Genomic DNA, 16,782 nt, shown 5'->3' on the forward strand with positions numbered 1-16,782 from the left:
GGCTTTGGGGTTTTCTTCCCCTGAGCTGTGGCAGAAGACGACTACTGAGCCCTCGCTGTTTTGAGGGCTCAGAGTTGGCTGGTTTGCCTGTGGTCTGTGGAACGGAGCCGGAGCTAAGCCTTGTAACCGGCCTTCTCACGCTTAAAACCTTGGGCAATACTTTCTCTGGCTGGGAGAAGAGTGTTTTGTTTCTGGAACCCCATTCGCACTGTGGTAATAGATCTGAAAGTGGCAGCAATGTGTCACATCAGCTAGAGGAATTCATTTTGAACCGAGCTGCCTTTCTGAAAGGGCGCAGCTAATTGCTCCGCAAACACAGCGGCGTGTTTTCTTCCCAGGGCTCGGTGTGTGAGCAAGCCCAGAGCTGCCCAGGAAAAGCACCCCAAAGCCCCTCTTCTTTTGGGCTAGATGAGTACTGAGCAGTTAGCAGCACCTATAGGCACTCTGAACTACGTTTTTCTCCCAGTGAATCTTTTGCTTTTCTGTTGATCTGTTTCCCAAGAGTAACTACAGCCAGCAAAAGGTTGCATGGAGTTATGTTGAGTCTTCCTCAACGCAAGCAAGAAGGAATTAAAATCTGTTTTACATGCAGCATTGTCTTCTGTCTTGTTCCATATCCTCCCATATCTCGGTGGGACTGACTGCAGCCCTGTCACGTTGTGGCCTCACGGGGTTCTTGACAGGTGAAAATTAGATTTTCTGTGCAAGAAGCGATGCTTGTGCCCGTCCCTTCTGGAAAATCAGCAGGTAACAGCAACGTGCTGCGCCTCTCCTTTGGAATAAGCTTCCTATGGAACTGGTTGCATTTTGAAGCCTTTTGGTAAAACAATTTCAGCAACAAAGTGTTTCCAGGCTGATTGTTCCTACTGAGGCTTTTCTGGCTTCTTTCAGAGCAGCCTGTCCTACCAGGCATTAGTTACAGGGAAGCTCTGTCCTTTCACCTCCCCCTTCCAAGGGACTTGGTTTGTCACTTAGGTGACAATCCCCGAAGAGGGGAGTTGTGAGGCTAGGAGAAGCTGCAGAGAAGTTTCCCACGCAGTGCCCCAAAGGTACAGACCACTAACCTGCCCTAACCACTGTTGCGTTCCTGTTGGTTGTCTCATCTCTTCCCAGCTCGTCTTCATACATATAGCTTCTCTCCCCTTTGCTTTCAGCTGGGTTCAAACCCTGCTCTGCAGCAGTGCTTCCACTACCCGAGTTAAACCCTGTTCCCTTCCAGGTGCCAGTCTGCACTGCCCCTGGACAAGTTCCTGAGGGGCTCGGAAAGGCAACAAGCCATAAAGAAGGTCCTCAAACTATCACTGTCCACTGAAGAGTTCAGGACTCCATCCTCATTTTGCCTCCTTGCTTTTCTTTCCCCCAGTACAAACCCCAGATGATTTGCTGGAGCAGGCTAATGCTGTTACTTCATCTGTTCCCTTGTGGACTGTGCCTTTATTTTTATTTTCCCCTTCCAGCTTTATGAACTGGATAGCGACCCTGAACGGAAGGAGTTCCTGGACGACCTCTTCATCTTCATGCAGAAGAGGGGTGAGTGAGCTTTTGTTGGAACTGGTTAAGGGAAAACGGGGCCGGGGGGTTGCCCCAGCAGGCTGACTCCATCCCTCCTGCATTTGAAAGAACAAATCCAGCCCTTGAACTTGCAGATCAGATGGAAGGGCAGGGTAAGTGTCGAGATATTTACCTTGGGAAGTAAGGAGCTCAGCAGGACAGAACTCTTGTGCCCTGTAAGCTAATGTCACAGACGGTATTTCTGTTCCCACACTCCTACCTAGTACTGAAAGTGTCCACACACCAAGAGCCTGAGCGACCTGGTTCCCCCAGGGTTTTTGAAACGAGGCTGAGTACCACGGGGGTTTTCTGGTCTCCCCTCCGGAATAAGCTGCTCAGGTGGCACGATCACACATCTCCTGTTCTGCTTCCGTGGCATGTGGAAGCCAAGTGTGAATGCCGTCACACGCCGTACAGAGTTCACAAGCTGGGGCCTGAAAAAATAGATAAAGCCAGGTTTTCCTTCAGATTCACAGCGTGTCAGCTTTCCACGTAGTAACCCCGTGTAACTGAGTGCGGGAGCAAACAGTTCAAAACAGTTCTCACATTCCTTCCTACGGTGTCAGCAACTCGTGTCTCTCCTGGTTACAGGGATGGTGCTGCATGTGTGAAGCAGCTCGGCTGAGATACCCTGAGTCTTTCCAGCCCCTAGATACCAAAGTTGAGTTCCCTCATTACAAAGTATTATAAAATAAAAAAGTAAAAGGTGTGGTTTCATATGAAACAAAGGATGTGAAGCTGCAATCAACGGCACTGTTTCATGTCGTGGTTTTATTTCAAGCTTTATTGATGGTTCAGAACCTTCTGTTGGTTGAAGCACCCAGGGGCTCTGAGTGTGTGTGTCAAGGCACTGAATGACCGCGGCACTGCCAGTGTGAAGGGGCAGCGCTGAGCTTTGCCAGGAGCTCAGCGAGGGGCTTTCACATCTGGGGCTTCCTACAGGGTGCTTTGTTAGCACTGACCTTGGTGGACGTGCCCATGGAGGGAGCTGATTAGTCACCTGCCTCTGAGTGTTTCTGGTAAATCCTTTGTGGTGCTCTTTTCCTTTACCTCTCTGAGCATGCCAGGCCAGTCTGACTTGTCTAACAGAGATTTCTTCTGACAAAAAGCACTAAATTGTGCAATGGGCCTTTTGATTGTTTCCCAAAAGTGCTGAGTTGTGAAGGTAAGTGTGAAGAGCAGACATAAAAGGGGCCCTTTGCTCCCTGCTGGCACAGCACGCAGCGTGCTGGACCAAACGAGCCAGCTCCTGTGCATTTCGAGGGGGGCAGCCCTAGTGCCACCAGCAGTGCTGTGCCCTGAGAATCTCATAAAGTGTAAAGATGCAGGATCAGTCTCATCTTTTAGAAGATTACCTGCTGGCAGGATTGGAGCTGGAGTCTCGTTTCCAGCTTGTATTTGAGCCTCGAATCTTTGGGACGCGTCCCCTTCTGTGCGTGACTAGACCACCGGACCCGCTCAGCTATTCAAAATGGGAAATCCAGGCACAATTATCCCAAGTCCTCTTCCTCTGCATGTCTTTCTCCCTGGCGTGGCTGGAGCTAACAGCTGGCCTGGTGAATTTTAATCCAGGAGCTTGAGGTTCCACTTCCAAGTCAGTTAAAGCCTGGAGCTGGGTGTTGCTGATATTTTCGGCTTTCATGTGCAGAGGCATAACCAGGCTTAATTAGTTGACTTGCAAATGTTAACCTGAGCTCGCATATTGATGCAAGGGCTGGGATGACTGACATCCAGGACAATCTGAAGGGTGTGATTGGCAGCAATAGAAACCTCCAGATACCCAGGGAGAAATCTGCTTAATACTTTAGTGTCTCCTTCCTATTACCTTTTAATTATTTATAATTGACACCTTCCTGGTGCAGGGGCTGAGCTGGTCACCAGCTGGCTGCTGTAGGAGTTCAGCTTTTAATCATCTGGGCATTTCCAAGTGTATTTGTTTTCTGGAGGCTCCCTTGTTTTCTTGCCCGCGAGAAGGCTGGAAATGAAATCGAAGAGCCCCACCACCCGTGGGGGAGAGGCGGAGTGAGCTGCCAGCTTTCTGCCAGAGGGTCTGGAAACGTTTGGCCCTGCTTGGGGAAACTGGCTAGATCGCAGGGAGTGGGGCAGTTTGGGGCTTATTTTGTATTCTGGCCACCCCCAAAAGCAACAGGAAGAAGGAGGTGAACTGCTTTAGGTTGATAGGAAAATCGAGAGGTGTGTGTTGAAGTGAGAGGCACCTTCTGGCTCTGGTGGGAGCTGCTGTGCCTTACCGCAAAGTAAACCTTTTGCCCCGCTCTCAGGGGCTGTTTTGTGCATTTATTTGCCACGTCTCCTCTCCCCACCACCCTCTGCAGCTGCACTGTGTTTTTGTAGGGAGCAGACAGGCTTGCCCACTGCGTGCCATATTCTGGTGTGTCCCAAAATCTGGGGGCTTCTACAGCAAAGCTATCACAGGGTGCCATTCAGACTTCAACTTCTGCTCCTCTCACTTTACATCCCTAAAAAGCAACCTCAAACAACCGAGGCTGAGCAGCTGCCTTGCTCTGAAGGGTCCTCCAAAGCTGGGTAAAGCTGAGGCCTCATTGCACCTGAGAGCCAAGTGCTGTGCTTCTTAGCTTCTAGGTGTGAAGAGCTGCTTCATTTGCACCTTGTGTCTGAAGGGAATGGAAGGCAGCCCCGCTAATAAACGCTGCTGGAGGAAAGGTGGGGATTTTGCTGCCATCAGGGAGCATCCAGAGCGCTGGCCCTTGCTCGGGGCTGGTGGAAAGCACGGGCTGCTAGCTGATGCTGAACCAAAAAGCCTGATGCGAGAGAGAAACGCAGATCTCAGGAGCTCCTGAGGAAGAGGAGGGGATGAAAAGATTTGGCTGTTGGTGCTGCCGTTTGGAATGTACCTAGAAATGTGAAGCCATGAAACAGGCTTAATGCAGATCAAATGTGCAGGTCTCATCTGCCTCTGAGCACAGCAGGTTGTCGCTGAACGACCACAGCTGCAAGCGATAAAATGGCCCTTCGGTGGCAATAATGATGGAAGGGGGAGATGAGAGGGAGGCTGTAACTCTTCCTTTGTTGGGCTTTTTATTCCCCGTGTGGGGTTGGGCGAATGGGCCCCACCCTGGCGGTGATTGAAGGGGCAGATGGGGCGAGGAGGGGACACCAGGGCTGGGTGTGCGGCCCCCTGGGGACCCGTCCCACGCCACGACCGACCTGCTGCAGCTCCACGGGGACCACGCTGGGTTGCTGCATCCCCGCTCCCTTGCTCAGCTCAAGCCAAAGGCTCTTTCCTCTCTGAGCTCCTCCTCCTGCATCGCCGATCATTTTGCAGCACTCGTGTATCCGAAATGAACGGGGAAAGAGGGTTTTCGAGTGCCAAGGCTAAAACATTAACGCAGGAACTAACTCTGGGAACGTCTGTGGCGAGGGACGTGTCGTGAACCTGTGCAAAATGAGCTTCTCACGCTGTGGGCGTGGATTCCTTGGCACGGTAGATGTTTGTGGTGCCTCTGAAACTCCTTTTTTCCGTATCACAGCCCTCCCGGAGGAGTGCTCGTGGTTTGTGGAGCAGCGGGTTCAATAACACAAACACCAAGCAGCCAGCTGGGCGACTTGGTGTGCTCAGCTCTCAGTGCTCGAGACGAGCACTTCATCTTCAGGGCATCTTCCACTTCTCAGACCTTTCTTACCCTGGGGCCATACCTTGAAGCTAAATTTTGGCGGTCTTTGTGGGATAAAAGGTGTAGATAAGACAAATAGCAGAAAAACATCGATATTAACCCAGTAGTGTGCTCTGGGCAGCACAGCTAGCCTGTTTAGTCCCCTAACAGTGAAGGACTGTCAGTGGTGTGATTCTTCCTTGTAGCAGCCAAGCTATCACCGAGCTGAGCACGTTCCACTGGCCAGGACAGAGCTGGAGCAGCAGGACTTCCACCCCTGGTGTCAGCAGCGTTCGTGCAAGAAACTCCTCTTGAGAAAAGGTTTGATGGGGAAGAGATCTAACTGCGTGCTATGGTGTATTAGGGAGGGCTCCCTTTCATGGGAAGCTGTTTTGTTCATTTTAAGTACCGCCTTTGTGAGGAGCTCATAAAACGTCTCCGATTGTACGGCTCTACTAATTTTGTTCAAGGTTTCTGCGTGACCTTGGTTTTCCCAGATGGCTTGACCATTCTGGTTTTTTATGTGTATATACATAGAAGGGGCTTTGTCAGCCTGACCGCGTGGTTTTAATGTTTTCCTGCTGTTGTATGCCCTGCACATTTTAGATGTGGAAATGCAACAAATCCAGGGTATTGACAAAAGCATTTACTGATGGGTTCTTTTATCTTTAGGCCAAGTGGTGTTTATGAAATGTTTGTCCAGGGAATTCTCTCCGTCCCAGTGATTCAATTCTGCCGCTTTCTTCCTTTCATCCTCTGGAGATATTCTGAATCTGAATTAAGCAGTGCAGCTCTGTAAATGAGACATCAATAGACATAAATTCTCAGCATCCTCTGTTTGTGCCGGCTGCCTAACGCTGAGCTGCAGCAAATGCTTCCCCAAATAGCAGCCGGTGTTCTGCAGTGGAAAATTCTCACTTGAGGCACTGCACCAAGCCCAGCTGGAGCATCTCCTGCCTGAGCCACCCCTCAGCAGAGCTCTGGTCTGGATGCTTCAAAGCAACCAGGCAAAGTTCCTGTCCCCATTAACGCCCTCCGTTTGTGCACGGCTACATCTCTGCCTCCTCGCCCTGCTTAACAAGCCTTTACTTCCTCGAGTTTTAGGGGGAACTGATGTTCCCATTTAAATTCCTCGGTAGCATCCAGAAGACTGTTGCAGGGAATGCCTTGCAGGTGACTGAAAGTCTCCACCAGACATGGAAGTTATCTGGGGGGAGTTTACCTGGGCCAAATTTGGGGTAGCTTCCAAGTTGTAAAAAAAAGCAGGTTCTTTCCCATCAGAAGCAAATTTTCCCCTCCTCCTGCTTTATTTTTGTGTACTAAGCATTCATTCCACACGTGGAGATGTGAGAACTTTCTCCCTGATTGGGATAAGGCCCCCAGGTTTCCCTTTGGGAAGATCTACAAAATCTTTTTCTGGGAAAATACCCAGCATCGGTAACTTCTCAGTTCCAGTGATAAACATCTATGAGTTTTTAGCAGCTGAAACTTTTAAATATTGCTTTAGCTCCATGGAAAACTCAAACTCTTAGTGGAAGCTGTGGTTGTAAATGGGAAAATAGGAGTTTATGTGGATTACAGATTTGTTTTTAACTTTAACCAGCATGAAGAATGCTTGAGCAGCTTGGCTGTTTTATTCTGTATTGGACAGGATAGAGAAGATAATTTGGTGTGATTGGCTGTGCATGAATCCTTCTGTAGTTTATTAATGTGATCTCAGGCTTGCTGTAGGATTGCCAGTTGGGGATCCCTGAATCCCAGGCACTCCTGGGCATACAGAGTTGAGTGACGGAGTCAAAGGTGTCGTTCCTCCCTTCCCCTGAAGATTGAGATGTCAAACTGTAACACGTTTCCCCCCAAAAATGGTGTCTGGGTCTCAAATCCTGGACTCCCAGAGCTCTTCTGTATATGGGCGCTTTGTTATGGGTGTTTTAGCCTCCCCCCCTAAACCTGACAGCGTGTTTTCCCAATGATTGATGAACTCGAGCACTTGACCAGCGGAGGTAGCTCAGCACTGAAGAGATGACCCCGCAGATACCCAGCTGGATGGAAGGTGGAACAGTTGGGCGTGAAGATGCTCCGGGTTTTAACTTGGCGCAGCCTGACCCCCTTTATTCTCCCCAGCTGCCCCCATTTCTCCACATTTCCTCCTGTATTTGGAACTCACCTGTACCTAGAGGAGTTTATCCGCTCGGTTTGAAGGTCGTACGCCTGGAAACCCCCCCCCCACGGCTGTCCCACATCAGGGGAAGAAATCTGTTAGGGCGAGGATATTGGGCTTGGTGCAAGAGCGCCCATCTCCATGGGGTCCCGGTTTTGGGGGACAGAGGAGCACCCCATGAGGCGAGGTTAAGGCAGCTGGAGCCTCATCCAGTATTGCTGGCTGCCTGTTAGGCTGCCTCCGGTTCGGCAGCCGAAATCTGATAAGGGGCTGCTGTCAGCCTCGCTTACCGCCGAGGGAAGCCGAAACTGATGGGGTTTTGAGGGGTGCCGATAAGAAGCGGGCCTCCTGTCAAATAGAGGGTGATTAATTACCCTCCAGCCTGGCTCCCGCTTTGAGAGGAGTGTCTAATGGTCTGCAGGCTCGCGGATCAGGTGGTGACATTCCCATTGGGAGGCGCGAATGCCCGCTGTGGAAATGCCACGAATGCGAGGAGAGATTAGATCAGCTGGGGCACCGAGGAGAGGAGAGCTTGTTTCCCTTCTGTGCCTACCTTTCCTTTTATTCGAACGCTGACTTAGCCCTTAGGATGGGCTCAAAGCAAGAAGTAAAACCTGCAGGCAGAGGAGCTGGGGTGGCCGAATGCTCCCTGCGGGCTGGGTTTCTGTCGAAATGGGTTTTACCTGCTCGAGCGTGGGGAGATGTTCGCACCAAGTCATTGTGCTGTCTCCTGAAGGAACACCAAGATTTCTTCAAGCTTGGGTTCAAAACTATTCTATTCTTGTAAATCAACACAGACTAAAAGGAAAGCCTCTTCCTTTTGGCGTCTGGTGTCTCTTGTTTCTTCTGAGTGCTTGCAGGAGACGGGAAGGAGCAGCTCTTCCCTTGTGCAGGGTATCACCTAAATGCCCCCTCTCTGCCCGTGCACTTTTTCACTCCAGAATGTGCTGTATCACGCTCCGAATGTTATTCTGTGGGGTAAGCCTTTGGGAGTCGTGCCTGCTTTGTTCTTCACCTGAAAATGGATACTTCTGAAAGTAAATTGGGTAGGAAAAAAAAACAAAACTGGGAGGCGATTGAAAAAAATACTGCTCGGGGCTGGGTATAATTAACTGCTCTTTGTCTCTTGCGTGCAGGACAAGTTGTGGCTTAGGCTGCTTGGTGATGGGGAACTCCCTGCAGTGGGTTTTGCTCAGCCCGAGGAGAGGAGTAAGTCTCTTGGCAGGGGATCTCTGTCACGGAGGGCTCGTAAAGCCGAGGAAATCCCTGCGAACCGGAGGGAACTCATCTTCCGTGATCCTGTTACAGTCTTAGGGGGGCAGTTGTCTTTGTTTAACGTCAGTCTGCCTCTTCAGATCTGGGTATAAATCTGAAGCCTGGCTGTGTCGGGACGAAGAGCACGGAAAAAAACACCTTGGGCAGCGTGCCTGGGTGGGCGAGGAAGACTTTGGTCCAAAACAGGGTCCCGTCGAACACAAGGGGAGGCTGAGCCCCAGCACTGGGTGCTGGCTGTCATCAGAGGGGAGCAGGGGAGCAGAGCCTGCGTGTGCTGAGTGCTCAGCACCCCTTCCTCAGATAATGCTTCGTTGCCAAAAGATGTCAAAACAGTCACTCAGGGATTATCCGGGGCTCACATCTTCCTCCCTCTCTTCTTAAAGAGCGAGCATCAGCTTCCCCTTCAGCCTCTCCGACACAGGGGACATTCAAGCCCCTCCATATAAGCCCTTTAGGCTTCTGTTGTGTCTGCCTGAAACAAGAAGCTTTTGAAAGGGGTGAAACAGCTTGGCAGAAGGGGCTGCTGTTTTCTCTTGAAGGACGGAGATGTTTATAGCTACAGTCAGGCTTCCTCCAGGGAACCTCTTTATGCCAGAAATCTGAATTGTAGCTGCAGCTGTCTTTCTCTTCCCCTATAGTATGGGCTGGGGGCTGAGTCCTTTTCCTTCCAGTGCCGTTTTGGGGCTTTTTGTCCTGTTCCCAGCCCCTCTGGTAAGCACAGGGGGAGGCAGGTTGGCTGGAGTCAGCAGCCTCTTGCCCTGGGGCTGTGTTCCCACTCTCGGCTCTTTGCTGCGTCCCCTGCTCGGAGCCCGGCAGTTAACACAGCAGAAAGGGGGAACATTTATGCTTGTCCTAAAGCTTCTCTTCCTGAGGTCTCCCACGCATATCAACCACACACCCCTTTTTCCGGGGGGCGCAGCCTCCGGTGTCCCCCCACCCTGGCTGCTGCCCTGCAGGGATGCCCACGCTGGCCTAGCTGGGGTTTGGCTGAAAGGACCACGAGCTGTTTCCCAGGAAAACTCCGAGGAGAGGAGCCACCCGTCCTCCCCAGCCTCTTCTGGAGCCGAGCAAGGCTTCCGGCTCTTTGCAGCCGTGCTACGCGGAGCATTTCTGCGAGCCAGCAAAACCCAAGCTTGAAAGTACAGTAAAATGAGTTTGCCATCAAAAGGCAACAAGTCTTACGCTGTGCCCCCGGCTGCTGACCTTTCCCTCTGGAATTCTCCCCTCTGACCTCGGGATCATTAATCCTGATGCTGCCAGATGACAGTAATCCATCACGGCCCCTGACAAGCCTCGCAGCCGCCTGTGAAAGGATCCGCTCGCCTTCAGCATCCAGCCGTCCCATGGCACTCGTTTTTCAGCCCTTCCTGTTGGAGCGCTGGGGGTTTCCAATAAAGACTTTATCGCCTCGGAGCTGGGCTGGGGGAGGAGGGAGCTCCGCGAGCAGCTCGTCCTGGCTTCCCAGCTCTGCTCGCAGGCAGCTGCTATGAAATGGGCCGAGGCGGTGAGGAATACGGGGAATTCATGGGGTGCGGGATGCAAATCACGCTCGGCTCACTTGTCCCGTGCCCGAGGGTGTTCCTTGGAGTGGTCTCCACCTAAGGGAAAGCTCAGAAGGAAAATGAGTGCGTGCCCACGCGTGAGGATGGAAGTCGTGTCCCTGCTGTAAAATTCTTCAGCCTGCTCCAAGAAACTAAATTAAAAAAAAACAGGTTTTAGCTTGGGTTATGAAGCTGCTGATTAAATTCTGGGGCACTTCAGGCCGTGGGGTCTGTTTAAAAGAAAACTGCAGGAAGGCAGGGTGTCAACGGGGTGGTAACGTGAGGTCAGCTCTGGGAGCTGCTTCCCCTCCAGCTGTGAGCAGGCTCTCAGGAGCTGGTGAAGCCCTTACTTCCCACCCGTGTAGGTAACGTCTGTCACCGGAGCTTTTGGGTAAATTTACGTTTTCAGCTGCTGAGGTGGGGAGGTCTAGAAGAAAGCTAAAACTGATGAGGATAAGTGGAGCATTTTAAGAAGGAGGTATTTAATTTTGCTTCCACGTTAGTGGGTTGAGGAGCCTTACACATGACCCCTTTTGCTCCCCATCTGGTCGCTGGACTGAAGTTTCACCTGGACCAGCTCATGCCCTTCGCTAAATGGGACTGGGACAAGCGGGTGGCAGCGAGGTTGCCAGAGGAAAAGGTCTCGACCCTGCCCCAGCAGTGCCCAGGCTCTGCCCCAAATCATTTTCTTGGTGATTTCCCTTGTTGGGATGATCTGGCTTCCCCCGCTGCCGGGACACAAACGCTGAACTGCTGCTGAAGGGAGGTTCTGGGGGTGGGAAGAGCGAGTCCGAGCTCTGTCTGGGGTCCTTTGAGACAAATCTTTCCCTGCTCCTGCACTGGGAGCGGGCTGGGTGTGACTGGTTGCTGCAGCTCGGCTGATGGATGATAACTTGGGGCTGGTAACATGATCGCTCCCAGCCTGAAACGCTGCTGCTGCCGCGCTCCTCGTCCTCCTCGCGACGTGCCGAGACAAAATGGTGCCGGGGAGAAACGAAGTGAAGCGAGGGTTGTGTCTACACGGGCAGACTGGCTCTGGCTGGAGCCAGAAGGCAGCCAACAAGCAGGAGCCTCTGCTCCCGCGGGGAGCTGTCGCATGGGAAACGCAGGAAGAGGATCTGATGCGCTGGTGGATGGCAGCTTGGGAATGGCAGCTTCACAGCCAGGGAAGGAAAAAAGGATACGAGAGAGAGAGAAAGTAACGGGGCGCGCGGGCTGAGCCTGACCGGGTTGCTGTTTACGTTTAAGGGTTGGTGACTGGGGGAAATTGAAGGCTGCCCTTTCAAAGCTGAAGAAGTTTGCTGCCTTTATCCGGCATCTCGTTAACCTGTGGGAATTGGTGCCGTGAGCTAATGCGTAATAGGCTTCAAAAAGGAAGGGGGGGGAAAAAAAAATTACACTTACATGTATAATGAGGACATCTGCAGAGCTCGCTGAGCTCCTTTTCACTAACCAGAATAAAACCCATTTATAAGGGCCATAAACTGCTCTGCTCCGGGGCATTAACCGGCTCGCTGGCTGATGAGCAGTGGCAGGAGCCTCCCCTGTGGGTTGGGTATCCCATAATTGTCCATTACGGCGTTTCGCCGGCTTTCCTGCACCGGCTGGTGCTGGGCATTGTGGTCGACAGGATACTGACCTCCGATGGACCGCTCTTTGATCCAGGACAGTATTTCCTATGCAAAATAAAAGGCTTGCTGCATCAGCATCTTTTTCCCCTTTCCTCTCCTTGCCGAAATCTCATCGGTTTGACCTTTTCAGACCCTGGAGGGCTGAAAGGTGCAGCCAAAAGGGCCCTATCAGGTTAAAAATGATGGGGACGCAGTCAGTGCAGTGCCTGGGTCACCAATGCCCCGTTACACCCTTCATTTTTTCACCTGCACCATCCCCACCCTGCAACAAGTTGCTGCTCCCGGGTGACATCCCACCGAGGGACACGTACCCACAGCAGGGCGTCATTTGGGAGCTTTGGAAGCTTTTGGAAATGCTTTGTAAGAGCAGGATCCAGAACTGAGCGCCTGCTCGTGAGGGAGGACGGAGGTGAATGTGCGTGGAGGGGGGAGATGCTGCCGAGCGTCACGTCCCCTTTTTGTTCGCTCTTCCCGAGCAAATCCTGGGGAGCGAGGGAGCAGAGTTCCAGCGCGTGAGCAGCTCGAGCCGCCGGGCTGCTCGGCCCCTTCCTGAGCACAAGCAATCCAGATTTTATCTGAGATTGCCCTGGGAGCTCATAAAAAATGATTCCTCTCTGCTGCTCCCTCGCCCCTAGGATTGAATAGTCCCCACTTCCCCTCTCCTATTCGAGGAGTTGCTCTTAGCTGCAGGTTATTATTTGTCTGATAATTGCTTTTGCCTACAGGAAAGGATTTTTCATGAAAAGGACGTGCCATGTAGCTACACTTCTCTGGCTCATTTACTCGCCCGTAGAGGGGCCTCAAGTCAGGCTACAAATAGAGTTGCCTGACTTTCCTATTAGAAGGAAGATCGATAGCCCCAGCCCGCCAGCCTTCTTGGCCTCATTTTCTCTCTCCCTCCATGTTTTCTTCCCTGCTGTTTCCCTGCAGGAACTCCCATCAATCGGATCCCCATCATGGCAAAGCAGATCCTGGACCTCTACATGCTCTACAAACTGGTGACCGAGAAAGGAGGGCTGGTGGAAATCATCAACAAGAAGATCTGGCGGGAGATCACCAAAGGCCTTAACCTGCCCACCTCCATCACCAGTGCCGCGTTCACGCTTCGAACCCAGTGAGTCTGGAGAGCCTAAAAGCATGGATAGGAGCAGAGCAGGAACTGGGGAGCACAAAATAGGGACTGAGGTGTTAAAAATGAGACTGAGTCCTATTCTGTGGCTAGGGAGGAGCTGATGAATTGCTTTATTTATCCCTCCTCTCGCACCCACAGCTTGCAGTTTTCCCTTTCTATCCCTTCTCTTGTTTTGCTGAGCAGTGATCCTTCCTGAACGCTCTCCCCTTCTCTCCCTGCAACCCCAGCACGAACACACCACCACCTTGTGCCCTGGGACTTGAACTCCTCGGGGCAGGAGGGTCTCTTGCTCGGTCCCCCTTGGCACCGTGAGCGGGCAGGGGGGCTGCTGATGTGTAGGCATCAAGTATGAGCTCGATCATTTCATGTCAGCACTGCTAAGCTGTGGAAACTTGCATTTAGTGCCTGCCTGCTGTGAGGATTGCTTTTCTGGCCTGCAGTACCTCATGTTGATTAGGCAAGCCAAAAGGAAGAAAAAGTAGAATGAGACGAGGTTGGTAAATTAAACCTACTGCAGAGTTTAAGCAACGAGGCAAAGCAGAGCTTTTTCAGGTGACTAGAGCACGCGAGGCTGGACTCTGGGAATGCACACCCCAGTTAAAATGAAACTCGGTTCTTAGAGCTGGTAACTCTCTAGAGAGCTGTTAGCTGTTAGATTTTAGAGCTGTGAAGTCCCATGGAGGGAAGCTCCATGCTGTTCCTCCAGCCCTTGGTACAAACAGGCTGCTTGCTGTGAGTTTGTGTGGCAGAATTCAGAGAAAGCGATAGGTTTGGTGCTGCCCAGTACAAATTGGACAAGGTAACTCCTAGGTCACCCTCCTTGCTGGTAAGTGTTGTGGTTTGAGATCTTGTTAAAATTTTAGCTGCAGTGGTATGCAGCCATGTGCTTTCTTCATGAGAGCTGTGCCTCACACCCAAACCATGTAACACTTACGACACCAAGCGCAGCAGCAGTCATGAGATGCAAAGACTCCAAATCTGCAGGGACCTCAGTCTGAAAGCCTGCCTGGGTGACCCAGCGGGTGCTGCAGCCTGTCGTTTCGTGCTCTGTCGAGAAACCTGCCTGAGTCTCCCTGTGCTCGCCCTTCTCCCAGGTATATGAAGTACCTGTACGCCTACGAGTGCGAGAAGAAGTCCCTCAGCTCTCCCGCCGAGCTTCAGGCTGCGATCGACGGCAACAGGCGGGAAGGCAGGCGGCCCAGCTACAGCTCCTCCTTGTTCAGCTACTCGCCCACCGCCACGGGGCCTCCTTCCCTCCTGTCTCCCCCAAAGATCCGCTTCCCGATCATCGGCGTCGCGCCCGGCAGCGGGACCAGCAATCCTCGCGTGTCTCCAGCAGCAGCTGTCAGAAAAGGTCGGCTTTGCGCCCACGGCAGAGAGGGTGGCTGTGTCCCGGGCAGAGAAACGCGGTTATTGCACTGAGTTGCAGTTTTGCCCACCCAAACTATGTGGGATTGGAGAGTAACGGGGCTCGGGTGGGGGAGGATACGCGGAATATTCTGCCTGCAGCCGAGCCTTTGCGTGCCTGCTTTAGGAAGGGCTGCGGGGGAGACTGAGTGACTCTGTCCTTCTCCAGGCGACGGAGTGCCCTTGACCGTGTCTATGCCAAATCGCATCGCTGTGCCGGTGACCTTGGCGAGCCAGCAGGCGACGGTGGCAGCGAGAACGGCCACCCTGGAGCAGCTGAGGGAGCGGCTGGAGTCCGGGGAGCCGCCGGAGAAGAAGGTCTCGCGGATGACGGAGGAGGAGCAGCGGCTCGTCCAGCAGGCTCTGCAGCGCAACCTCTTCAGCATGGCGCGGCAAATCCCCATGAAAATCAAAATCAATGGCAAGGGTAAGCTGCGTCTCGAGGTGCACGAAGGGTCTTTGCAGGCTGCCGCTCCCCGTGCAGGGTGTCAAAGACCTTTTGGCCACACCTGGGCGCTGGGCAGAGGTCAGTGTCACAAAATTACTAAAATGGAGCACAGGAATCGCCAAGCTAAACCAGAGAAATGTTTTGTTAGAGTTTACGGCTGCACTTGTTATTCTTTTTTGGGTGATGCATAGCCCAGCCTGGATGCAGATCCGCCCTAAGCATGTTCAGGAAGTTTATGTGGTCACTAAGGTGACTTCTGGAGGGGAAGCCTGGTCCTGTGCCAGGTGCTCAGCCCCTCCAGCAGAGCACGCTTTCCCCAGCCCTGCCCTCATCCAGGGTCGTGCTGCAGGGAGTGAATTCCCGTCCTTTTCTCATCAGGAACCCTGTTAATTGATCCTGGAGGTGACAGCTCCGTCTGTACAAGTGGCAGTTAGGGGAGAGAGATGTCCGGCTTTTAGGAATCCCCTTGGCAGGTGTGCTGAGGAGGCTACAAAGCCCTGTGTATCTGCGGGGGGCCCTACACATCCCAGAGCTTTTAGCGAGTCAGGTGGTTCCTGCCAGCATCTGCTGCAGCCCTGCAGGCAGAGAACTCCTGGCAGGGCTGGGTTAGGAGGTCAGAGAGAAGCAGCATTCATGGCCAGGGAAATGCCCTCCTGAAATGCTTTGGGAAAGGGGAGTCACCCCGTAAAGGTCACGTTGTCAGAATCAATACTGTTGCGGAGTGGCTTCAAAAGCTGATAAATGCCACGGCTCCCTACCTGTCCCGGGGCTGCACAGCGAAGGCTCAGAAGGTTCAGTCCCAACAGCTGCTTCCTCTGAACCTTTTGATCCATTCAAATTAAAGGTCTCGGAGCCCCATTAAGTGTCCATTTGCATGTAGGCACAAGGCCGGGCAGGTTTGGCACTGCTTAGAAGGGGAAAAGTTGTTCTTGAGGCTTTTGCTAGCAGTGATGTGCTTCGTGGAGATACTTGCGAGAGATACATATGCTCCTGCTGCCCAGTTAAATGGGATCGAGACCTCAAATTGCAAGTCCTGACAGCTGCGCATCCACCTCAACTTCACTTTCACATTAAAAAAGTGAGGAAAGAGGAATACAAGTTTTCTCAAGTAACGTTCATTCCCTCATCTCACTTCATTTTTTTCCTCTTCATGCTGAACTTCCAAATCAAAAGGCTAGGATCAGTTTTAGTCTCCACGATCAGTAACAGGCAGAGGACTGAGCCCTCAGCAGGAATCGGTGATGCTATTCCCACCTTCCTCAGGGGACTGGGCAAGTCTGTGCTGTCTTTCAGACTCTGATTTCCTGATTGCAAAATAAAAATAATGCTGTGCTTTGTGAGGTGCTTTGGGAGGCACTTTTGAAACGCACCGCCCGAGCTCACTCCAGCTTGCTAGGACCGTTTGGGTTAAATGTTAACAAAGCCCCTTGCATTCTTCACAGGGACAGCGGCCTTGCTGTCCCAGCAGACTGGAAGGGAGCTCCAAGCACGCACTTTGCATGCAGTGCCAGAGCATGGGCAGACTGTCTCCATCGTCTCTCCGTGTTTTAATAGCATAATGCCCCAAAACCAACACCGGGGGGCCGGTAACCATGGCACTGTGCAAACTAAGGCTGAATTCATGAGCGTGAGGAGCAATCCCAGGCTCACGCTCAGGCTGTTTTGGTTGGAGGGTTCAGAAACATCCAGGAGGGTTTGATGTTCAGCTCCCCTTAGGCATCAGAGCAGAATGGATCCCAGCTCGGCACTGCCACTTCCAGAACTGCCCGGGATGCCTTAGAAAGGGCTGTCCGTGTGGAGGGGACAGAGAAAACAGATTTCACACGCACCAGGGGCAGCCGAGCGTGCTCGTCCTGGGTTTGAGCCTGTCATGCTTCAGGCAGTCCCCCTCCAGCGGCCGCTGGAGCTGCTGCAGCCTGAGCTCGGCACGCCACGAGTGGCAGCAGCAACCTGAGCCCCAGCTCTGCTGCGAACCCGGCCACGATCCAGCCAGGTAAACACATC

The 16,782-nt window shown here is 52.5% G+C and overlaps 1 protein-coding gene across 1 annotated transcript in view; it reads left to right on the plus strand.

Moving 5' to 3' along the window:
* The window catches only part of ARID3B (AT-rich interaction domain 3B), a 30,362-nt gene that overhangs the window by 10,386 nt on the left and 3,194 nt on the right, over positions 1-16,782 (plus strand). Inside the window, exons 4-7 of the mRNA XM_084293137.1 lie at positions 1,458-1,530; positions 12,722-12,905; positions 14,018-14,277; positions 14,500-14,757. Coding sequence (XP_084149263.1) covers positions 1,458-1,530; positions 12,722-12,905; positions 14,018-14,277; positions 14,500-14,757 — 775 coding nt within the window. The remainder of the gene's footprint in view (positions 1-1,457; positions 1,531-12,721; positions 12,906-14,017; positions 14,278-14,499; positions 14,758-16,782) is intronic.

Source organism: Netta rufina (assembly GCF_964035555.1).
Source record: "Netta rufina genome assembly, chromosome: 11".
NCBI lineage: Eukaryota > Metazoa > Chordata > Aves > Anseriformes > Anatidae > Netta > Netta rufina.